Source organism: Carassius auratus, chromosome 20, assembly GCF_003368295.1.
Source record: "Carassius auratus strain Wakin chromosome 20, ASM336829v1, whole genome shotgun sequence".
NCBI classification, from domain to species: domain Eukaryota; kingdom Metazoa; phylum Chordata; class Actinopteri; order Cypriniformes; family Cyprinidae; genus Carassius; species Carassius auratus.
Genome location: NC_039262.1, coordinates 9,490,087 through 9,516,511, shown reverse-complemented (window position 1 = coordinate 9,516,511; position 26,425 = coordinate 9,490,087). Strand labels below are relative to the sequence as shown.

General features: G+C 35.4%; 1 protein-coding gene across 1 annotated transcript; it reads left to right on the top strand.

Annotated features, from left to right (window-relative positions):
- Positions 1-2,034: 2,034 nt before the first annotated feature.
- On the top strand, positions 2,035-25,872 carry vsnl1a (visinin-like 1a). Its single transcript, XM_026290926.1, has 4 exons — positions 2,035-2,288; positions 8,278-8,444; positions 23,767-23,982; positions 24,676-25,872. Exons 2-4 carry the CDS (start codon positions 8,283-8,285, stop codon positions 24,871-24,873), a joined length of 576 nt encoding a protein of 191 aa, XP_026146711.1. The 5' UTR covers positions 2,035-2,288; positions 8,278-8,282; the 3' UTR covers positions 24,874-25,872.
- Positions 25,873-26,425: the final 553 nt, after the last annotated feature.

The following is a 26,425-nucleotide window of genomic DNA, read 5'->3' as shown; positions in this document are numbered from 1 at the left end:
CAATATTTTTTGTTTATTTTACATAGAATTTCAGTTGTGGTATTTTATAATTTTGATTATATCTAATTAATTTTATTTCTCATATAAAGTTATTCAGATTTACTTAATTTTTTACTTACAATTACTCAATTTAAACAGTATATTTCATTGATTTCACAGCTTTAAAATTTACTCAATTTTTTTGAGTGTAAAAATGTTTCACCAAAAAAATTGAGTAAATAATAGTTAAACTTTTTACAGTGTGTACTTTAACAGGTTGGTGACTGTGCCTCAGGCATATAGGCCTCCTTATTGATGCTTGCATTGGGAGAAAATCTTAAACTATGGTGCTGACTTCAACAAATGAGCAAATGACAAACAACACTGTAGATTTAGCTGAAAGAGTGGAAAATCTGCTAACTGCCTCGTAACTTTTCAACTTCTACAAATCGTCAATCACTCTGCTGTTAGGTGGGTGGAAAAGGTATAGCCTATAAGCAAACAACTTAAAGGGACAAACTGTCGTGGGACACAACGTGTTAGTGTGTCAGTACTTGAAGAACCATATGCCACATGTCATTTTGAAGAAACGAAGAAAGAACCCACATCTTAGAGAAAATGATCCATTGCTTCTATATGTCCCCAGATACAGTACCTGTCCTGTAATAATGAAGAAAAATAGATCAGTGTCATAGCTAAGTTCAGATGTTAAATGACTGTGGTAGGGTCAATGTTATTGTACTTTAAATTGAAGGGGAGAATGGGACTGGTTGGCGATGTACTACAAATGAAAGCTTAGATAGAAAACAGACACACCTCATAATACATTAATGACTAATGTTAATGAGTGAAACATTAATCATTTTCAATCTGAAGTAATGCCACACACATTTCTGACATATTTTTCATGATATATGATTAAGTTAACAATGTTTTATAATGTTTTAACACTTTTTACATTGAACAATTAAGTTGATGCCAAAAATATGCTATATAAAGTTTTGGGGGTATTTACAAGACACCTGTTTAAAAAATTAAAAACCTTTCATTTGTTTTGGTTGTTCATTTACCTAACAACATTTTGGGTTTCCTGAAAATGCAAACTTTTTAAAACAGTTTCAAGGTGTAAGTTTTTGAAACCATCTCTGTGTAAACTACATAAACAATAATTTGTACTACATGTTCACGTGAGTTTCTTTACAAAGTAAAATTTATATAGTGGCCTGGCATGTATATGCCTAATACAGTGTGTTTTTTTTTTTTTTTTTTCGCAAATCTGTGTGAACAGGAAAGTGTTTTTACAACGATGTTGTCTTTATGCAAAGCATTTAAAAAATGCCAAGGAAAAACTTTTCTGATTTTAGTACATTCACACATAACACCTTTTATTTCGAATAGCTATGCAAGTAAATCCTTTCAGCATAGTTTTACACATTTCTGAAACTACAAAAATGTACAAGTAAGGTCTCTAATTTAACTTTTTAAATAAACGCGCGAAATTTGGCCGAGGCTGAGGCAACCATAGCAACAGCAGATGATCGCTGTTCGCTCGTTTTCGATACGATCATTTACCAACAAGAATAAAAACTGTTATTGTTTATCAATATTACTGTAATATATAATATATAATAAGGATTAATCTATTCGGCGATTATATCCACCCCGTTAACAACTATTTTCGCCCTATATAATTTTCTTTAGAATATATATATATATATATATATATATATATATATATATATATATATATATATATATATATATATATATATATATATATATATATATATATATATATAGGCTCTAACAGAGCCTTGAAAGCAATTGCATAATACAAATGTATAATAATAAATAATAATGATACAATAGAAAAATAGCCTACTAGAAATAACAAAGACGGAATGCGTGGATCTAAAAAGACTTTCACATGTAGCTGACTTGCTGATGTCATTTTCTATCATTGCTCTATCCGAGTTCGGTCAGAGCGAGAAGAGGCACAATTTGCGCACACTCAAAAGAGCACACACCACAGCAGAGCTCGCGGAGCACTGTGAAAACACGAGATTGGTGGTTGGTGGTGATGAACACAGACCGACGCTGAGCTCTATTGTATATCTGTAGCGTCACATCACCTCGAGCGCTGCGCGAGCGTGGACTGTCCTCGCTGCAGTAATCGCTGCGTCTCTCCCTTTCACCCCAAAGAAACCTCACCGCAGCTGTCAGCCGATTAGTGAGCACTTTCATCGCGTTTACCTTTTACAGTCGCGCGAAGCAGGACTCGTCAAACCTCCCTTTGCCTCTCCGTATCGGTAAGTCCCTCATGACTATGTGTTTTCGCTGGAATAAGAAACCTTTAGAAAGTCGTTATTGATTGACATGACGAGCTGGTTCATCTAGCCTACCTGTAGACTTGCAATACTCTGATAAATCTCAGAAGATGAAATGTGTATTATTATGAATAATTTTGTATAGACAAACCCCTCACCATTTTAATCCACTTCATTGTAAATATTATTAAAATTGACTGTGAGCAATATATGCATCACTGTGTGGGGATTATACAAATGTCATTATGAGTTAAAAACACCCAGAGTGTTACCAGAGGACACAGTAGTAAAGTTGAGGTCAAATAAATGGACATTTGTTGACAATGGCCCCAGGTGTACACGTCTAGTTGTGTATCTTACGTGGCTATCTACTGTGTGTCATTCTAGGGCTAGGTGAGAAATGTATTTGGCCGCACAGGTTGGTGCATATCCTTTATTTTGTGCTTTTGACAGATTAGTGAGTCAAAAAAAAAGTCAATGAATGTGAACTGGATTCTTTTTGGAATTGTATTGTAATTTCCAAACCAATGCAAAATGATTCCAATAGAATACAGAATCTTAAGATTCAAATAAAATCATCCTTTGGTTCTTATGTCATTTCTTTATTATGTCATAAACCGAATGCTCCTTGTATTGTGTTTTGCTTCTGTACAGTTAAAGAATACCTGGAGCTTTGAAATCCTAAACATTTCCTTTAAATTAATTTAAATTAATTAATTTTGACGTCCTACAGGGGCATTTGTATTGTTTGTTCTAAATATCTAGTTTTAGTTTTGTGTTATGATAGAATTCTATAGGAATTTCCCAATAATATCACTTCCAGCTAGAAATTCCAACAAGATTACTTCAGGATTTATCAATCAGGAGGATATCATAATGCTGTTATATTGCTTTTTTATAGTTAAAAATGGTAAATTACTTACTTGATCAACTGTCCTCTCTGCTAATACAGCTTCCCATATGCTGCAGAATCTATGCGTATGTACAAGGGTGAAAGAGCAGAAATGACAGCATAGTTACGTTTTAAGCATGTATCTCCTATAATCAATTACCTACAATCTTACACTCTCAAGGTCATACTGTAAAATAATGAAATAATTGAAATGTTTGTTATATAAAGTGACTGTCTGGATAAGCTACGTGCTAAATCATTTGGCTGGCTAAATTCACATGTGATATAATCTGTCAGGCTTGTGTGGATGGGAACACTGTTGTGATGAGTCGACTCAGGGTTTAAAACGCCTTTTGATCTCTGGACAGGGCTCAGTTTGCATAGTCATCATAATGCCTGCTAGTCGGTTCTTAGATGACACAAATGCTTGTACAACATAACGCATTGTTGTGTTGATCATACAGCATGTTTTGTAGCGCAAATATAAGATGATCTCAACATATACTCATAGTAAATCAGAATATGCTGTGTGCTCCACCGTGCCGCTGCTACTTTGGATGAACCACTGCTAGTCTTTGTGTATGCAAAAGATCAGTTTAATCCATCTGCATTACAGCAGTGTCGCGTGAAAAGGCAAAATCATTTTAAGAGATCGATTCAACCTGTGCAGTATAGTCACAGGGGACAGAGAATTCTCTCTGCTCTCCTGTTGCAGTAGAAATAGCACTGATGCAGCCTAAATGGAAAATGGAGTGGACTATTGCTTTTTTAGGTAGACAGGCTCTTTGGTTCCTTTTATAGCCTGCAGTGACCAATTATTTTCAAAACAGTAACAGTAGATCAAATGCACCTTATTGTTCAATCTTACACCACATTTTTTTTTGTCTAGAATTATGCAACATGTAGCAATATCTCATTTTTGCATCTTATTATTATATATACATGGCAAATTAAAACCTAAACGTTGGAATAGTTTTTTTTTTTAAAGGTTTTGAAATGAGTTAGTTTTGGACAGTTTTCACAGCACTGAGACAAAAGATTCTCATGCATCCTCGTAAAACTGTCCGCTAGAGTGCTCTTAAAAAGATTTAACAGTAGGATTTGGAAATTAGTATTGCATATGTAATTTCTGTAGTTGTTTCTCATTGTTAAAGTACATTGAAATTCCTCTCTGGAGAGTTTACTGAAAGTATATTACAATTTGGATAGCTTAGATGGGGGTCTAAATTTAAAGGGATAGTTCACCCAAGAATGATTGTTCTGTCAACATTTGCTCACCCTCATGTTGCTTCAAACCTAGGGATGTAACGATTAACTGTGAGCCGGTTGAAAATCGATTAAAAGATGTGACGATTCAAATCGGTTGAGGTGCAAAACAAATCACGATTCAATTAGGGGTAGGAGTTTATATGAATGTATGAATGTCTGAGGGGAACTTACTGTTTTTAGAAAAGTTTAGATGGTATTTTTTTCTTTTCATCTTGCCTCTATGCAATGCATATTAAAGTTCATAAGTGCAGCGCTGCTTTGTTTACAGTGGAAAACAATTAAACAAAATTACAAAATATACAAAAGATTTTGGATTTTTAGATTTTTAGATTTTGAAATTATACAATCAATTATACAATTTGTCCAACCAATAATAAAAGGACACATTTAATTAATAATTTGTAAAAATCGTGAATCGAATCGTGAAATAAAAATTGTGAATCGAATCAAATAGTGAGTTGAGTGAATCTAAATAATTGTCTTTCTGGTGGAATACAAAACAAAGATAATTTGCCATCCAAACAATTTTGGTTACCATTGCATTGACTGCCATTTTATGAATAAAAAAAGTCTCAAAATATCTTCTTTTATGTTACACAGAAAAAAGAGAAGGTTATATAGGTTTGAAACAGCATGAGAGTGTGTAAAAAAAAAGTTTTTTATTTTGTGTGAACTATGCCTTAACAATGAACATTCTGTCATTATTTCAAACATGAATTTTTCTTCAACTGAGCGACAAAAGAAAACCATTTTGACGTGTTCTTTTCCATACTGTGAAAAATATAAATTTGACCAGGGGCTGTAAAACTCCAAAAAGGAACAAAAAGCTTTGTGTGCGATTGAAGTTTTAGAAGAAAGTCATGTTCACATGACATCAGAAAATGATGAATTTTAATTTATGAGTAAGCTAATCAATCCTCAACTGGTAGAAATACTGTAAATCAGCGATATTATGAGAACCAAACGTTTCCACCAAATCCTGTTGACCAATTATTGGATCATTTGAACCTTCAGTTTTGTGGCTGGACAGAAATCATGTAAATCTTTGACATTCAAGGCATCAGCTGGATGAGGATTCAATTAGGAATGATCCCGATCATCTAATTAGTTTGGTATCATAAATCACACTCACAGAATGGGAATAAGCTATACGGCAATACATTATTGCTGACTCATAGTCTGTATCAGGGCGGCTGTTTTTAGCTCTCTGAATTTGCTATGCTGTGATTTTTTCTCCTGGGTAGATCCCTTATAAAGAGAGGTATTCCCCAAGGACTCGGGCCTCTAATGCAGTCTTCAGCTTGGGTTATAACCCTAAGACGGGTTATGTTCCTGCCTTTAAAAGCACACCGGCTCACAATCCGGGCTTGATGGCTTCATTTTCACCAGGTTAACATGTAAATGTTTTTTTTTAGAAGTATTTTCTGCATTACTGCCTTTAGAGAACAGTCAATGTGTGTCTTTTACTCCATTTGCCATTTGATTGAAAATAAAACGCAGTTGTGTGGGAAACTAAATTAGTACTCATTATCGTCAGCATCGCTGCTCGTTTGTCAGTCTCAGACTGAAAATTTATTGTAATGAACTTTGAAGCACAACGTTCTCATCGAGTGTTTATGTGAGCCTCTATGAATGTGATGAGAGCTCATCTGTATGATTTAGTAGCAGTGAAGAAATTAAAAAGCAGCAGAATTAATCAGCATTTCATCCGCAGCACTGTTGCCATGCTTTCCATCTCTCTTTCTGCTTTCATTGTAACCTTTATTAATGTAACAGAAGGATGGGCTTTTTTAATTTGTAAAAAAATGAAAATGTCACATTGAAGCTTAGGATGTGGTGATCTTTTGGTAATTATGCGTATGATGCTTTGTTTAATTAACCCATTTCCCTGACAGTAACATACACACTGTCTGTGACAGCCATCTGGGGGAAAGATGCTAGGGGATGTGGGCAGGATAAAACACTGCTCGTCCTCCAAAGGGACAGACACATTTATGATAATAATTATAAGCTGAAATAGGGGATTTCTTATGAGAAACCTCTCATGCCTAGTGAGATAATATATGACAGTCTATTCTGGAATACTCTCTAGGTGCTTTTTCATTTTCCCTGTGCTAAGACAACTGTATGAATGGCTTTGTGTTAATGAAAATGATGGGATCTTTCAAGAAAAACACTGCACTGTTTGTCCCACTGATTTAAGCCTCCTTTAAATGTAATCAGCTAGCATGGAATGATATAATCCACAATGACTCACTCAAGCCATCATATTCTGCCAGGGTTGCTTAGATTTATTTTAGCCATGATATTAATTATGATATGAGTATTCCCGCTTGCAATGTACCTTTAGTATATCAGTATTGGTGCACTTAGCTTAATATTCCATTTTCTCAAATTCAATTCAATTTGTGTTGCACATTTACAGTATATATAAACTGTAACTGTTACTCCATAGGCGATTTAAGATAAAAAAGAAACCTTGAATCCAGACTTAACTATAAAAGAATGCATTCTTGATTTGGAACTTATTTAAACGAATGTATGGTGAAACGGGTTCCTCTTCATGTTTGATTTTGTAGGTGATTATGATGTGGGAAGTGAATGTGAGTTTTTCACCTTTTTGCAACCCTAGTTTAAACTAATCAAAAGTGCCACTAAAAATATTGTTTTTCAAAATACTGTTCTTTTGACATTTAAAATTCATCAAAGAATCCTGAGAAAAGTATCACAGTTTCCATAAAAATATTAAATAGCACAACTGTTTTCAACATTGATGATAAAGAAATGTTTTTGAGCACCAAATCAGCATGTTACAAAGCTTTCTAAAAATCATGTGTAACAGAAGACTGGAGTAATGATGCTGAAAATTAGTGATTTTCACCATTTACTGGGGGTAGTTGGTGATTTAATTGCCATCCAAGTCCAGGCCGAATTACCTACTGTTTTTTGACAAACGGCAAGTTTGTTTGATAATTTAATAGCTGTCCGAATCCATATCTCTGAGTTTACGAGAAGAAATCGATTCAAAATTCAGTGTTTAAACCCTTTCTGAACACTCCAGAACACCGTACAGTAACTGTTGTACTTCGCTGTAATTTGCATTCATATTTATCACTGAAATGCTGGAAAGTATTTGAAAGAACAATACTTTATAACTCCTCCATCCCAGCGACTGGGAGGAGAAAAAGAAAAGCATGTAAACATTTGAAATGGGTCTTTGTTATGGCAGCAGCAGGTATGCAATACAATTTAAAAATGTTTATTATAAACAGATATACACATAACTATATTGCGTATAACTATAGTGCATCTATTTACTTATTTTTAAAAAAGAGATTCAAATAATCAAATAATAAAGAGTATTATATATGATAAAATATGCTTGGAATATTAAGAATAAATTTTACATACATATTTTTTAAATACATTTTACACAATAATAAGAATACATTTGTGAATAAAATTAATTTTGGTTACATTAGACAACCATGTAAATTGCCACGTGAGCAGCGCATTCCTAGGTTTGTAGGATCACAGAACTCGATCCTCCACTGTGAATAAATCACCATCCGAATCCATGAGTTTTGTCACTGAGGTGATATGTAAATATGGAGAAACAATTACCCTCCAAATCGTGCTTTGGTCAGCATAAGAAACTTTCCAAATGGTAGTTTATCGGAGGGACATACTGTAAATGGCCTCAGTTTTGTAGAGCAACCTTTATACAGTTTATACAGTTCCCGCAGTTAAAATGAACTACAGCTCCAGGCAGAGTGAGATCACAGCTATTTTGATTTCTGTGCCTTGCAGACGCCATGGGGAAACAGAACAGCAAGCTGACCCCTGAGGTAATGGAGGACCTGGTGAAGAACACAGAATTTAATGAACATGAACTCAAACAGTGGTACAAAGGCTTCCTGAAGGATTGCCCCAGTGGCCGACTCAACCTGGATGAGTTCCAGCAGCTGTATGTTAAGGTAGGGATGCTAGCTGCTCTGTGATACACTGGCTTTTCGTTGGTCTTGCTCCAGACTGAAGAGGTCACTGAGGAGTGCATCAGATGCGCCATGTGATTTACAAGTGACTGGAAGAGCCCTCTGAGTCATTCAGTTGGATAGTCTGATGTATAATGTATAACTGGCACCACTCAGATCTCCAGGTCTAGCTGGCTATTCATACGGCTGGCTTCTTTATGGCATGTCAAGCACGAACAGTTGCTGTAATAATGGGTTCGCTCTCTTTATAGGGTTCAGTCATTTAGATTGTGTGGATATATATTATAGTTTTGACTGTCTGGCAAGGAAACATTTTGCTGCAGATTAGACTTTGTCTGCTGAGTGTATCTACTGTACAGCCTTGCAGATCCAATTATAATATGACACTACCTGCTGCATAATATGAATATGAATTATGTAAAGGCATTATGGAAGATCAGTTCTACTAACAGCCAAAGTAAATAACCACACATCTCACAGCTCTGCTCAGAGACCACAATGTTTTCAGATTGGCTTGAAATGAACATAAATAACAGAAACCTGCTATAGGCCAAGTCTTTTAGTCATCAGGGATGGCTGGTTTTACAGCTAAAGGATATTAATGAGATAGTTTTATTAAAATCCAAAGGCGAGGAAATGGATGGCTTCACATTAGCAGGGCACTGAGTTCATGCGGACTGGATTGAATGATTTTGTGTGTGTGTGTGTGTGTGTGTGTGTGTTCTGACACTTACACTGCTTGAGGCACAGCAATACTGGGAGGAGGTGTTTTGTGATTGGCTTTGGTCAGTGATGAATCATCCTACTTGCTTTTTAATTTAACTAATGTGGCTTAAGTGTTTTTAAATTTACATATTTATTTATTTTTATAAACAAGGCAGAATTACTTTAATTTTTGACTTATTTACCTTATGGGTATTGAGGGTGGAAGATCTCCTGCCAACACCGAAACTCGAACCAGAAACCTCCAGGAAACAAGTCCAATTCTCTTACCATTAGGCCACAGCTGCCCCTGATATTTATTTATTTATTTATTTATTTACTTACTTACTAACTTACTTACTTACAATATGAGCATGAACCAATATGTGTGTGTTTTAAGATATTTTATTTAGAATCTTTTTTCTAAATTTATTTGTGGATAATTTTTTTCCTTACCACTTATCAGGTTTAAAGTATTTGAGATTCTATCTTTGTACCGGTATAGTTTTTCTATAAATGTTGAGACAATAATCTGAGCTCCTCTGTATAGAGCTATAGAGGTAATAATTTGAGCCCAGGAATTAGCATGATTTGTATGGGCAAAGCTTAGGAGGCTGCTGGCATTGTCTTTCGTTCTGTTTTTGTGGAAGCCATATTGGTTGCTAAATTTAGCATCTTTTCAATGATTCATGACTTTTCAATAATAGGTTGCCAGACTAGACTGGGGATGAGATCAGTTCTATGGATAAAAGAACTGCTCTCTGCATTATCTGCAGATATTTGATACAGTTTGTACAGTAATCGTCTTTGGGGTCAGATGGTGTTGATCGCATAAATCCACCTGTTGATAACAAGTGCATCTTAAACAATAGACATACAGAAAATATCAGGACAGATTATAAACTGGAATAAAATTACACTGCCTTCCTTCAGACTCCAGCAGTGTCATACTAACTAGAGTATTTGGGAAATTATTACCCTTAAGGTTGCAATGCCTCTGTGATTAATCTGCCAGTAGTGTACAGAGGTGAAGGCTGTACATGGTGTCAGTAAAGTGATCCCTTTGTCTGCTGGTGTTTAATTGTTTGCTACGGTTTCAGATGTTAATACTGTGACAACAGTGATGAGGTGCTGTGTTATGGACTTTAGGTTTGTGCTGAATGAAGCACTTGAATGCTGCATGTTCAGATCTAATTGCCAGTTAAAGAGATGACATACACGGTGAAGAGGTGGTTGGCAGGACACACACATGTGACAGTAAATCTCTCGAGAAGAAGGGGACGGGGCAATGCAGGGGACATTATCTTTACCAGATAATTATTATTTTTTGTTTGACACCAGTTTGTTACATCACCCTCATCAGACAGCTCAGAGCTTCATGTTGTGGCCAAACGAAGAGCTGTGGTGGATCGAACATCGGCACTGATCTGATCTCACAGCACATGAATGTGGAATGACAGGGTGACGTCTGGTTTGCAGCCCTGGTGTGGCATAGACAATGATGTGGCTAGACATCTAGACATCAGTCTAATTCTGGGTAAATGTGAAGATTTCTTTGATTTGATGGATGATAATTTGAAGGTTTCATCACATGAATGTGTTGGGTCTAATATTCGAAGCCACCTATATGCAAAATTCTGTTTAGTTTAAAAATGCCAATTCAAACAATTGTAACATTTAGCAGTGAGATTCCATTTATTAACATTAGTTACTAACAATGAAAAATACTCCTAAAGCATTTACTAATCTTAATGTTATTTTCAAAATTTTATATAGTAAATTTTTTTTAAAGCAAATGTTGTATCTGTTAATATTATTTAATGGACTATGAACTAAAAATGAAAAGCTGTATTAACAAAGATTAACAAATGTCACAAATGCATTGCTTGTTAATACAATAATTAATGTTAACTAATGGGAGCTTATTGTAAAGTGTTAACAACAAATATTTGTTTTCCAGAAAATGAGCCAAATTAATTTTTTTAAATCATGCATTTTAATTCATTTTTACTTTTATTTGTGATTCTATCAGATAAAGCGACGAAATAATCACAATTTTAAAATAACAGCCAAACATAACACCAAACATCCTCGTATTATGAAGAAACTATATCAATACAAGCTTAAAACTGCTTATCAAGACATTTGATGGGGTTCTGGAAGTTATTTTATGTTTGACTGTCACTGCCGCCTTGTTTCGATCAACCGCACAGTCAAACACATACACACACACACACACACACATCGTCTGTTACAGCAGGCACATCATTGAAGTTGACTTCCAGTTGCAGTCACAACCAGAGAATTTTCTAAAATTAGTACACTTTCATTTTCCCACGCTGAGCATGACAAACATGCATAGGCTGTCTGGACCCATTTCTTTTTTGCACTTGTTTTGTGTGTACAAAGATACCAGAAAAATCAAAGCAGGCTTCTAGAGTTTCTAGTGCTTAATTTCTTGCACAAAGAAGTCATCACTTTAAATAGCATGTAACTTTAATTGGTTCATGGGAATTTTTCATCCCTTCTTGTCTTTAATTAGGTTTTTGTCAAATATAGACCTAAAAGAGAGGCATTTTGATTCTTCTTTTTTTTTAACATGGCATCACCAGTTGTCTTCTTTCATAGATTTTGGTGTGAGGAATTTTGAACAAAAATGTATTCATGGTATTTGCTGTAAAGTCAGATTATGTGCAGCTACAAAGTGAAACCAACCAAAAGGATGCTTAATGTCAGATGGTGAAGTGGCAAGTGAGGCTGAACGACTGTCCATGTATCTTTAAGTACAGTAGCAGACGGGGGGGGAATTGTCCTTTCTGTTGGAATGCAATAATGAATGACCCATGTACTCTGGATATATTGAAGTATCCATTTTGTTTAATGATAGCTTTGTGGAGAAGATGGAGGACCCCGGTGTCACACAAAGGTTGTCTTGGATAAGGAGACAAATTGCTTCCCTGCGATCGATAGGACAAAATCTTATTCCCCATCCACAGTTCTTGTAAGATGACCTATCAAGGATAACAAGCCTCATTATTCAGTTGCATTTTTTCTTCATATTTCTATTATCATTGTTTATTCAGGCTATCAATTAATCTAAATTTTTTTCACATTGATGTATTTAATAATAATTATCATCATAATAATGGCTTTTTAGAAGAATAGTTGTCAGTCTCACAAAGGCCGGTGTATGACTCACACATTAAAAAGGCTTTAATATTATTGGATTTTTTTTTCAAAAATCATTAAGCTTTATTTTAGATAATGACAGAGTACTTCATTTTTCAGAATGAACATAATATCAGAAGTGATACTCTTGAGTCATTGTGCATAACAGTAGTGTAACAGGGTTTGGGGGTTCTGCAGTTGTGGAAAAATTGTATTAATTAAATGAATGAGTGCAAATTCAACTTAAACATAGATAACTAACTGCATTTACGTAACTTTAAAGTGAAAATATGTATTTTTTGCTCCTTTATAGCATCACCAAACTGATTTACAAAAAAGAATGAATCGAACTGAGCACACCCCCTGTTTTCCATTGGTCAGTCAAACAGATATACCCGCCCCAATCTCAAACCATTGGCTGAGACAGTGTTGTTGTTGTATTGGGCCAGTCAAAACTAACTAAAACCTAAAACCAACAGACCACGGTATTATATGAGAGACTTCTAGTTGTGTTGTGTCTCTTGGTTTCAGGTATACATGACAATTTATGAAAGGCATCAATGTCCAGATATGTGGAAAGCACCTTCAACCGCCATCCTAGTTTAATTAACTGAAAACATAACTGTTTCAGTATGTCTAAAACTGCTGTATTGGTCACCACAGCATAAAAAATATTTTATTTTATTTTATTTTATATATTGTCTTATCTTGATTTGTGGAATAAGAATGTCTGGCGCTCTAACTCCTGCTGCCCTCCCAACTTTTGCACACACAGACTGCATCCGTTTGAGAAGCTTTTCTTTATCATCAATGGAAGGCTAGCATATGTGTTCATGTGTTGACTGCAGTCTGCCTCACATGACTTTCTGTGATGTGCGAGGGCTGAATGGGTGGAAAATGCTCTGATGTTTCTCTTGATTAGCTGACGGTCACTAAAGCAGCCCAGTTCTTCTCTTCCCAATGTCACCTCAAGGTCTCCTGCCAGCAGAGTGCAGTGCTTGCCTGTGATCTATGGTCAGATGGGATGAGAATGCATCATACATTATTCAGAGAAGGGCTTTGATTGGCTGGACATGTGAAGGGGCTTGCGATTCCTATCTGATATTCACCTAGGGCTCTGACCAGCTCAAAGGTCACTTCCAGTGGGGTCAGAACATGCGCCCTTTGGCTAACCAACCCTGAACCTCAAACAATCCGCTGCAATCAGTCTACGAAGGGCAAATTAATCGCAGAGGGTAAAAAGCCCTAACAAATATAGCCATAAACAAATAAAGTGTAACTCAAGCTTAAGAAACATTTGCATGAATTGATTGTTTCCTTGTTTGTAGATGGGAATGTCACTGAAGCAGAACTGTTATGGGGTGCAATTGATTCAACCCTCATTACAAATGCCGAACTTATTGAGTCCTCAGCTTTAAATTAAAAGTTTGAATGCACTGAAAAGAAATGCGATTCTCAGAGACGTCATCAGTCTGTCATTTCGAGAGAATTAAGGAAATTGCATTGCAGCGGCACTCTGTATTGGTATTTAAATCAACCCTGACCATTCATGAAAATGAATGAACTGTTTGTTGTTCTTCCCACTCAGAATCAGATCCAAAGTGAACAGTTAGGAATAAAAAGTGTTTACATAATGCTATCGGGGACCGTTGTAGTAATGGAAGGCTAGTGTTAGCCAAGCTCAATAATCCCTTGGGCACATTGCCCATATAATTCAATCAGTAGTGCAGGGGGAGGGTGATTATCCATGACCCCTGTGTTAGCGAAGTCAACTCAGTTTGTGGTGCTAACCCGCCTTCTCGGGATATTGTGTTAACTTAGTCTTATTCCTTTGAGACCTTATTATCTGCTTGTTGAAATCCTAGCGCTGTAGAGGCCTAAGGGCTATCTGGAGCTTCTCTGATGCACTGGATCACAGGAATAATGTATTAGGCTGAAAAGTTCGTTTGGACTGGCTACAGCATGCAGCTATATAATAATACAGTTTATTAAAAGGATACTTCCCCTGAAAATTCTGTCATTAATTACTCACCCACATCTTGTTCCAAACACGTAAAGACCTTGAACCACTGATGTCACATGGATTATTTTAACGAAGTCCTTACTACATTTCCGGGCCATGAACATGGTAGTTGCAATGCTGTCTATGCAGGATCAGAAAGTTCTGGGATTTCATCAAAAATATCTTAATATGTGTTCTGAATTTGAATGAAGGTCTTGTGCCTTTGGAACAACATGAGGGTGAGTAATTAATGAGAGAATTTTAATTTTGATCTATCCCTTTAAACTGTATGTGGTATATTGCAAAACTCACTAATAATAATGGATTTTGAAGTGCCATTATATTAACATGAACTTTAGTAAGGGTCCAAACGTATTGTTCCTAAAGGTTGCAGATAATGCGCTGCCATCTAAAATTGAAGCAAAACCACTGAGGTAAAAATCTAATTAAGAATGTAATTTTACTCTTAAAGAGTGACTTTTCTTTTTTTTAATCTTCAAAATTAAATTAAAAAAAAAGCGAGGGTAAAACATTTGTTATATACAGAGGACATAGTTTATCTTTTATGCTCATCAAGGGTGAATTTATTTAATCAAAAGGGCAGTGAAAACAATCTTTTGTATTTTAATATTTATTTATATTAATTAATTAATATTTCAGAATAGAATTTATTTATTTGATGCAAAGCTGAATTTTCAGCAGCAGTTATTCTAGTCTTCAGAGTCATATGATCTTTCAGAAATCATTCTAACATGCTGATTTGGTGCTCAAGGAATATTTATTATTATCAATGTTGTCAAAAAGTGTGTTGTTTGATATTTCTGTGGATACAAAATTACACGTGATTATTTGATGTATAGCAAGTTACAAAGAACAACATTTATTTGAAAAAGTCTCTACTGTCACTTTTTATCAAATTAATGTTGGAAATAAAATAAAAAAATAAGAAAAGATTAAAACCGTGTCTCGAGGCCCCTTCATTGTGCTCCATTTCATTGGACTCTGCCTAACTATCAGCCTCATTTAATCTGGGCTCCCTTAAGAACAAATAATCTACTAGTTATTTAGGCAACCCAGTGATTAGTTGGTTTTGAAAATATGTAATTATGTGAAATGTATCTATTATGTTGCAGTCACTGTAGATTTGCTGGCTGTTTAAAATGTAATTTTCAAAGTTGCACTACTTGCACACGTCATGCACACTGATCACATCAAATAATACAGTGCAACTGCAACTAACTAAGGAAATCCATATAAACCACTGGGTTAATCTGTATCATGACTCGTGACATTGCAATTTCCGTGCCAATGCCTGAAACAAACCTCCCCAGGCAATTCAAACATAGCATTGAGACCCAAACCTGAAACTTCATAAAGAGAGAAAAAAAATATCATAGGAGATATGCAAACAGTTTATTTGATAATTTGCATGAAATGACTCTAGATAGATATGTAAGGATGTGCATTATGTCCCAGAAATTGAGCGTCAGCGTCAGTTCTGGCAGGCCAGGTAGTCAAGACGCTGCTAATGCTATTTATCAATAACACTGTCCTGTACCCAGAACAGCATGCCACCATCAGTTTACATAATCCATATCTGAGCTTAGCGATGCTCGTTAGCATGCTAATTTAAATTTAGTGCAGATGGTATGCTGTCTTTTGCTGAATAAGAGAGTTTTTTAACTTCACTCATTTCTTAGCAGGAGGATGATATCATGTCGTTGTGGCATACACCTTCTGAATTCTTTCCTTGGCCTGTCGTGAAGTAACTTGTGTGTGTTGGGGGGAAAGGAAAGGTTGCATAAATTATAGGACATTGTTTATTCATGATTCATGGGCTTCAAGAGAAGCACTTTGCTGTAAAGGAAGAAAAAGGCTTTTAAAATGTTCTCGTATAGAGGAGTGGATGAGAATCAGTCATGTGTAATTCATTTACTCTGTACATTTCATGGGTTGTGAAGTTCTGTGACAAAGTGGGTCATTTTTAATCTTTAAAGGAGAAGTATTTTTTCATGTTAAGAAGGTAAATCTTTGTTTTGGTTTAATATGTTTAGCAATAATATTTGAAAAAGGACATAAATATAAGATGAACAACACTTAAAAAAGCTTAAATGAAAACTGATAAATGTTACTTTGCAAACTAACTGAAATTCTATGTTGAAGTACTAAAATTACTAAAATTATAATAAAACTAATAAAACATGCCAAAAGCACAAAAAAAGACTGGAAATATAAAAGGTGAATTCAAAATATTAATAAATATTATAGGCCTAATAGTATATAACCAATATTAAAATGAGACCGTAACAAAAACTACAATTCAATGGTTGTTGTCTTTTTATTTCATTTTATGTTATTTCTTTTGCTTTTTTTTTTTTTTTGGTAAGGGTGAATGAACACTTTTAGTGTTTGTGACATTTAAAAGGTTAATGTCTGGATGGTTAGCAAAGCACCATTACCCCCTACTGGTGCATACTGTGATTATACCACTTGGAAAAAGGCATTTCAAAATTAGCTGTGTGACCTTACCAAATAAAGCGTATGCAACATTTTTGGCTGTATTTCATTATATTATCCAGTAATTCATGCTTTTTTAATGTCCAGTTCTTTTTTATAAAGCTCTTAATGCTGACATATAATGGCCAACTCAGAATTGGCATTAGTCAAGGGGTTGAGACTATGGGCATTGCAGGTCTCTTCAAAAGGTGTTCTGATGAAGAACTTAACAGCTCTTATAAACAGACATAACTTATTGATTATGATTGTCAAAATGAGTGCTGCCACAATCTTGTAGCTGTTTTTTAGTAGGCGTCTGATTGTGTTGACCACTGTACAGCACATGTAGGTGTGTTTGTGTGTGTGTTATGCTGAGAGATATGGCAATCTTCCAGCTCAGGCATTACCATCCAGCCGGTTAGTGTTATCACCGCTGAGGTCAGCCCTGCTGTAGAAGCCAGTTGATTTAAACTGCATGCTGAGCCCTCAACAGCTGTCTCTCCTTTGCTCACTGTGGAGGTTTATATGTGTGATGACAGTGTTGACAGCTTGCATGGTGACTAAGATGTTGTAGGAATGTGCTTTTGTTGCATGTCTTGATGGCAAGCAGAGGAATCTGGATCTGCTGAGCGCACTTTTACCCTGTAGTGCTGCCTTCTGTAGAGCGTATTGCTAGAAATGCCACAGTTCATGGGTTTGACTCACGGTTATCACGCATACAAATAAAGTCATTACAAGCATTATGATGGTTGACTAGTCAATTAGTGAAAGTTATTAAAATTCTAGCCTATTAATAAGTCAAAGAATTTTGCATTCTTAATTCCAAAAAACTACATTTTAATTAGCACCAAAGGAATTTGTCCTACGTATATACATATATACATAAATGATTGATCATTAATATAAATACATACAGACAACATTGTATACATTTAACTGAATCTTACAGTAATATACATGCTTAATAAATACCTGTAATTGTAGTTTCATAAATGGTATTTCAATAGCATTAATAAGTGATTGAATAATGTTTGATTCTGTTAAAGAATTAGTTCATGTGACATCAGTGGTTCAGCCGTAATTTTATGAAGCTGTACGAGAATACTTTTGTGCACAAAGAAAGCAAAAATAAAACTTTTCTTCAAAATTTCAGCTTCATACAATTACAGTTGATCCACTGATGTTCACATGGACTGTTTTAACAATGTCCTTACTACCTTTCTGGGCCTTGAATGTTTTAGTTGCTTGGTAGTTCCAAAGATGAACGAAGGTCTTACGGGTTTGGAATGACATGAGGGTGAGTAATTTATCACAGAACTTTCAAATTTGGGTAAACTAATATTAATAGTATTCTTAATTGTATTAATCAAAAATCTATAAGCTAATCAATTTAATTATTAACAACAAATATTTGTATTTCCTGTATAGATGGTTTTTATCTTGTTCTTTAAATAGTGGAAGCTATGCACTGAGTGTGTTTTAAAAGCAACTGTAAAGCTAAATTCAGGTTGTTTAGACAAACAGTCAATGTTTCATTCATTCCACTGCTGTTTACACCATCCTGCAAAACTGGATAGAAATGTAAACCGTCAAGCTATACTATGATTGGGGTCTATTTATTTTTATTTATTTTTTTACATGTTTTTTAAAAGACATTTCTTGTGTTCACCAAAAAAACAGTAAACACAGTAATATTCCAAAAAATAAAATCTTTATAAATAATGTTTTTTATTATTATTTCAAATGACTATTCTTTATTTGAATATATTTTAAAATGTAATTTATACCAGTGATGGCAAAGCTGAATTTTCAGCTGCCATTGCCCCAGGCGTCAGTGTCATATGATCCTTCAGAAATGCTGATGTGGTGCTTAAGTAACATTTCAATTATTATCAGTGTTGAAAACAGTTGTGCTGCTTAATATATTAGAGGACACTGGGATGCCTTATTTCCAGTATTCTTTGATTAATAAAAAAAAATGGAAATATAAATATTTGCCAACACTGTACACATCTTTACTGTCTCTTTTGATCAACTTAATGCAGCCTTGCTGACTGAAAGTATAATTTTCTTATTTTTTTGTTACAAAACAAATCATCCTGACCCCAAACTTTGAAATAAATGGTATTATGGCTTTCAAAAAAAAAAAAATTTTTACTATAAAATAAGAATAAAAAAAACACAAGCTGGTATGTTATTCTGCAATGTCTTGAATATGGCAAATTACTGTTCTTCTCCTTTATGTACCCATCAGAGAATAGATACTTGGATCTTGATCAGGTGGCATTCCCACATGAAGGCATGTCTTCTGACACAGTACACATGTGAAGATCTATTTCTACATTCAGTTCTTGGATCCAAAAGACAGTAAAAAGAAGAATATTAATGTAATGTGAAAGTTGAGAATTTCTCACAGCCATGCCCTAGATAGTTATAAAAAAAACTCTCTTTTACATAACAAAACATTTCGTAACCTGCCAGATTTGCACGGAAGAATTTAGGGAGGGGGCCGCGCACCACAGCAGCAGCTATCCAGTTCTTCATGACTTGCACTTTGTTTTCTTTTGCTCTCCTTTACTTTGGTGAAGGGCAAGGCCATATGGAGCAGAAGGACCAGCCCCATGAGAGAATCATTTTGCATGTGTGCAGGGTACATCGCAGTGTGCATTACTTCCTGTCTCAGCTCTCTTTTCTCTACCCAGTGCCAGTCTGGCAGGGGCTTATGACCGGTCCTGTGCTACCCCAGAGGGCTTCTGCTTTCAGGAGTAGTTTGACAGTGTGTGAACTCTTTGATATATGAGAGCACTCTGCATCTTCACAGGGTGGCACTGTGTTCGATTGTTTGATTTTTTGCTGGCTGAGTTCTGATGTACGGAGTCTCGCACATAGCATGCAGGAATAAAAGTAGACTAAATCGTGCGCACAATTTACTGTTTTGTTCCCTCGATTTGCTTAATCATGTACGCGATTTATAATCCAAGAGAACAAATGAGTAAATTGTGCAGACGTTTTAGCAAATCTAAGGAATTAAATAGTAATCATGTGCACGTTTTAGTACATCGAGGGAACGGATTAGTAAACAATTTGCGCACAGTTTATTTATTTTTTCTTGCATGTCATGTGCAGTGCTTTGTACTGATGAGATCAGAGACAGCTGCCATCCCATCAGCCTTAGCTAGTGGGTTTATGAGTGGGTGTCCATTCAAGTATATCTGCAATGTGCATAGGATATATCTAATTCCACTGTGTTAAGTTTGGGTTACTCTGACAAAAAAAAACAAAAACAACAACAACAACAGGGCCGTGCACAGACCTTTTGAGGGGCATGTGCTGAAACTGAAAAAGGGCACCCCCCCCCCTTTTATATCAAGATTATTTAGTAAGCCTGCATAAAAGGAAGAAATGGTCACATCTTCATGACAAATTCAATAACACAAAATAATAGTCTCAAAAGCTTTAGATTTATTCACGATTAATAACAACCATAATAATAATATTAGATAATTAGATAATATAGATAAACAGGGTTTTAAGGGCTTCTTTAAATCTAATACAACAGCAACCTTCTGTGACCCATGTATCTGGCAAAAAATTGATACTGTGGTGGACCAGGGATGTTGGTCTCTTGAAGGTCTCTTATTCACTACACTTTCCCTAAAATAAGCCAGCAATGAAAAAATAAATAAAAACAGTGTGAAAAGTACAGTTGCAGTGAAAAGCATTTCTGAAGGATTACGTGACACTGAAGAGTACTGAACTGGAGTAATGATGCTGAAAATTCAGCTTTGATCACAAAAATAAATTACATTTTAAAATATATTCAAATAGAAAACAGTTATTTAAAATTGTAAAAATATTACACAATATTATTGCTGTATTTTGGATCAAATAAATGAAGCCTTGGAATGAATCATGAATTACATTCTGCATGATAAAATATAAAGATTTCAGTGATCTTCTGTAATTTATTTTTAAGTTACTACTACATTACTGTAGTAAAACCGTGTTTTACAACATTTTATAAAGAGAGTATACAGAGAGTATATCATAACATGATTAGCCTAAATGTTAATAAATTAAGTCTATCAGCAATCATGAATCAAAGAAGAAATTTCTTAGAAATATATGTTATCTAGGTGACGAGGATCGCTCGTCGCTTTGTGTAAGTTCCAGTAGGAAACAGCGGGGGGCGCACCTGTTATGATTTCCCGATGGTAAAAACAAATTATGTTGTTGTATTACTTATCAATATATAGTTTTTGACCAGTGAATGTGTGCAAATGTGATTTTTTTTCTGTCCGTCATTAAAACGGCGACGGTGCCTGCCGCTGCCGGCATCACATTACATTTTCATCTAGGTTACAAACTAGTTTTTTTAGGTATATAGACGGAGCGCTCAGTTTTTCCTGTGGTAAAATGCATTTGGCCAAATTAGTATTTTATAAAAGATGAAATGCAGCTGTATGCACAGGCTATTTAAGTGTTGGCTATATATTGGCTATGACTAGATGGCAAATGCTAGCCCTCTCTCTCAGGCGACGTCCCACATGTCTCAGTCAGTGAGTCAGTCAGACATCAAATAAATAAAATATGAGCCTTTATAGACAGTGTTTAGTAGTACTTATTCAAACAACAAGATATTTATTTACCCTTCGCAAAACTGTTCAGCTCAGCTATTGTCTACTGTGCGGCTGCTGTGGAACTTCAGTTGATTCGATGAATATAGAGGGGGCGGAGTTATCAGCTTACTGACAGCTTGAGGATCGAATAAGATTTACACAAGCTCGTTTTAAGAACTTTAATTTGGTAAAACAGACAGACAGGCGTAAAGGGTGACCAATAGCATTGATTAAAAAAAAAAAAAAAAAAAAAAAAAACACCACCAAAAAAAAGGGCACTTCGGAGTGTAAGGGCAAAAAGGGCATGTGCTCTGCACAGGTTGAGCCCTACCTGTGCACGTGCCTGAACAACAACAACAACAACAACAAAAAAGTATATATATATATATATATATATATATATATATATATATATTGCAGGTAGGTCTCTTGAAACATCTTGGAGACATTGCCACAGTTCTTCTTGATTTAGTCGGTCTCAGTTTGTTCTGTTTCTTCGTGTTATTCCAGACAGACTGGATGATGGTGAGATCAGATCTCTGTGTGGAGCACTGGCTGCTGTCAGACTCTTAGTGCAAACAAAAATCTCACTGGATTATTAAAATTAATGGCAATATGAATGTTTGGAAATATAAACTGATATTTTTGATACACTACAGCAAAAGATAGAAATTACTGACTTAAAAAACATTTTTAGCTGGTGAAAATACTAGGGTTCTAATAATTTTGGCGTGTTAGTGTTCCAACAATTTTTAAATTTTAAATATTCAACTCCATCATTAACCTTCTTGAACCCCTGAAATACACATAATGCCTTGGTGGAGACTTTCCATTGACTTCTGACATGTTCTGTCATCTATCTCAATCCCTAAACACACAAAACTTTCTGCATTTTATATACATTATTTAGTTTGTTTACTATTTTGCTTGAAGAACTTTGTCTGCTCCTGGTTATGTAGGTGATTTCAGCTTTTGTTGTCCTTGCGGCACACACACTCACACTCTTTTCTCTCATTTGGTGAAAACTACGAGAGTCTCATTTCCCAGTCTTTGAGCGTGGCATCTGTTCCTGAGTGCTCAGAATTTATTATTAGCTTAGTTCAGCTCTGCCATCACACTCCAGTGATTCCAACGGGTAATATTTAGCAGCCAAATAACTGTACACTCAAATGTGAGGTTAGATAACATTTAAAAACCTTTACAGTGGCTTCTCAGATATCTAGTGAAAAAAATTGCAATTCTCATCTATTGATTTTGCTAAAAATGGGCCTTCTTGAGATTTAGCAAATTGCTTTTTGGCTTATAAAACATGATATATTTTGTGTGTTGTCCACGGTGCCTATAAATCTTCACTTTACCTGAGTCTCTGCAGCTTGGCGCCAGCATAAAAACCCTTTATCCCCCCCCTGTTGCTCATTAGTTTGGAAATCAGTGGTGTTTTGGGCACAATAGGTGACAAATAGCGTTTGGCTGGGACTTCACTGGGAACAGGTGAATATCATTTTTACCCTCAGTCATTGAGAGGGTAACAGCATTAGGAGGGGGGTGATACCCTCCTTCAAAGAGGAGCTGTGTGTTGATCTTGTAGTGGCACAGACAGATTACACTGCTCACGTCCGCATTGCAGCCCTCTTCTGCAAAGAGGCAGGCACTGCGCTAGGCATTGATGGTCTTAGTTAACAGACACATACAGTACATACATACACTCACCCACCCACCACAAAAAAAAAAAAATTATGCATTCATAGTGATATCTGTGAAGTTCCTGTTTTTAGCTTGATGCAACAAAATGATATTTGAAAAGGCACTAAAATTAGGCAGGTTTTTAATGTGAGAAAATGTAAAGATGAGCATTTCTGACTAGCAGAAATAACAGTCATTAAACTTTTCCTAATTTGCAGTACCGTTTAAGTCTCTTATGCTCATCAAGGCTGCATATATTTGATCAAAAATATAGAAAACAGTAATATTGTGAAATATTATTACAATAAAAAACGTTTTTGTTTTAATATATTTTTTATTTGAAAATGCTGTTTATTCCTGTCATGGTAGAGCTGAATTTTTAATAGCCATTACTGTTCAAAGCATTAATGTTGAAAACAGTTGCTGTTTTTTGTGGAAACAGTTATTCGTCTTTCTTCCCCTAACTTAAAGGGGTCATATGATGCTTTTTTAAAGATCATTATTTTGTGTATTTGGTGTAACAGAATCCCAAACGTTTGAACAATAGTGTATTTCTGTTGTTTCAGTGTTTCAGACGTATTTTTTTCCTTGCATCAAGCTCAGGAACTTTTTGTATCGTTTTCCTCTTTTTCAGTTTTTCCCTTATGGTGATGCCTCAAAGTTTGCTCAGCACGCTTTCAGAACCTTCGACAAGAATGGAGACGGCACCATCGACTTCAGAGAGTTCATCTGTGCCCTTTCCATCACATCACGAGGCAGCTTTGAACAGAAACTCAACTGGGCCTTTAACATGTACGACCTGGACGGAGACGGCAAAATCACACGAGTTGAGATGCTTGAGATCATTGAGGTACTCGATTCAGTCTGTTGTCCTGTTTACTTGCATACAAAGCAATAAATAACTAAAATGACTTCTTATTTTATGGATTATTTCAACTTGGCTATTACCTAACATTTTACTAACTAAAATTCCATTCAAAATCCATCTTCTTGAATAAGCTATATTATTATTTCTGTATTTTGGTTCACTTTTGTGCACCCCTATTTAAATTCCCACTGACTTTTCCAGTTTTTATGATTTTTATGTTCTACATAACCACAATTTCTACCAAATAAACTATTTTAGAACTCGGCATATCTAGAAAAATTAATATTAATTATAAAAAGGACCATAGAGTTACATGACTTTGTTAATTTACAAGACTTTTCCAGGTCTAGAAATATCACTTTTAAAATCATTTTATGTTTTTTTCAAGACTGGGGGAATCTTGGTTATTAATGTCTTGGTTTTCAGTTGTTTTGCTTTGTTTTAATTTCTGTTTTGCCATATTTGAAGTCATCTTGAGGCCTCCCTACAAGTTGACAACTGTGGTTCTACTGTATATATGGAGTGGGTCGCCCTCTCATGGTCAGAAAGAGAAAAAAAGGCAATAAAGGGACTGATTTGAGGAAAGTCACCTGTATTAAGCAGCATTAGCTCAGTGTGTCTTTGACTCTTCTACGAATTTTAATTAACCCATCTTGTTCTATTTTTCTCGTAAAGGCAATCTACAAGATGGTGGGGACTGTTATCATGATGAAGATGAATGAGGACGGCCTGACGCCCGAGCAGCGGGTCGACAAAATCTTCAGTAAGATGGATAAGAACAACGACGACCAGATCACATTGGAAGAGTTCAAAGAAGCAGCAAAGAGTGACCCCTCCATTGTATTACTGCTGCAGTGTGACCTGCAAAAATGAGCGTCTAGGAAAAGAGCCAGGGACTGCACAAATGATTAATGTTCCATTCAGTTTGCAGCTATTTCCACTGATAAAAAAATTGCTTGGACTACCTTTCAATGAATCCGCTTCATGTGTTTGAAACACTTGTGTGCATGAGAATGTTCTTTGCTAACGAATTTCACATACGAATACCTTTGCACACACAAATACACTCTCACACACACATATGTGCATACACTGAAATGCGTACTCACACACAGACCATGCCATGCACAAATAGAATTATATGAATATTAATATACATATATATTGAGTTGTCGAAATTAACTGCCAAAATGTGAAGAGTGTGCAAAGTACCTTCTTAATCCACTGGAGCTTGCGCATCACTGATGTGCTGTATTAAATCGAGCTACTATTTATTGTACTGATGCTAGCTATGTGTACCATATACTGCGTAATGTCATCCGAACTGATTCTTATGGTAATCGTAACTGTTACGGATTTACCCAATCGTCTAGATGGACAAAAAGATAAGCTCATGTCCATCTAACTTTTCCCTTCAAATGTGCTTGTTCTGTTGGTGAATATAAATGTAGTTTATTCGCATGCCATTAGGTTTGCCTTAAGAGTACTTCCCTCATTTGCATCCTGCATTAAGAATGATAACAAGCCTTATTTAAAAGAAACATTTGAGATGTGAAATAGAGTTAGATGGATAATTTGTTGGTTTCACAGAGATTGTGATGCATTGATGGGAAAAGGCTAGTTGGCTACACCTTCTATGTCTAGCATGTACATCACACGAGAGGGATTCACTGTGGCCGAATGTAATCTGTCGGAGAGCATACATTCATTCTCATGGTCGAAATATTACGGCATAAAAAATATTCCCAAATTAAACCTACAAGCTGTGCAGTTTCAGAATGTCATCAAATATAATAAATTGCATATCAGTGTGCAGATTTATGTGGGGCCTGAGCATGGAATGAATTTATGAAGATCATTTTTAGGGTTAAAGTGATATTAAAATAATGATTTTGCCTAAAAAATGTACCTGTTCAAACCCGTTCTTGACAGCTAAATTGTCTAAGACTGTATTTATTCCTACTTTTTACATGCTTAGGACTCCTGGGTTTTAAAGGCTAGTCCTGAGGTTATTACATTTTAAATCCAGACATTTGCACCAACTGCACATTTTGAGCACCAACTCGATTTCTAAAGAAGCACATTTCTGTGCTTCATTTGAAAGTACATTCTGCCAGTGTCAAGAGCTTTACACAAGCATAACCTTTGTCATTGTAATGGTTACTTACGTAGGCACCGCACCAAATTCATGCAATGGCGAACTTTTCCAATTTAAAAGTTATTTTGTACATGTAGCATGTATTGTGCCCCTGATGCAATAGCTGCACTACTTCTTGTGTTGTGGTTTAAACTAATAAAAGAGTATATGGGATTTTTTTTCTCAATGTCAGAGTTTGATTTGAAAGAACTGGAGCATGTATTTAAGGAAATGTATTATCTGCAATTACAATATAATTTGTTTCTCAGCACATTTCAGGACTGATGA

Coding starts and splice junctions, on each gene's coding strand:
- vsnl1a (XM_026290926.1), top strand. CDS start 8,283: ATGGGGAAACAGAACAGCAAGCTGACCCCTGAGGTAATGGAGGACCTG. Junction 8,445..23,766: donor TCCAGCAGCTGTATGTTAAG/GTAGGGATGCTA, acceptor CCTCTTTTTCAG/TTTTTCCCTTATGGTGATGC. Junction 23,983..24,675: donor AGATGCTTGAGATCATTGAG/GTACTCGATTCA, acceptor TTTCTCGTAAAG/GCAATCTACAAGATGGTGGG.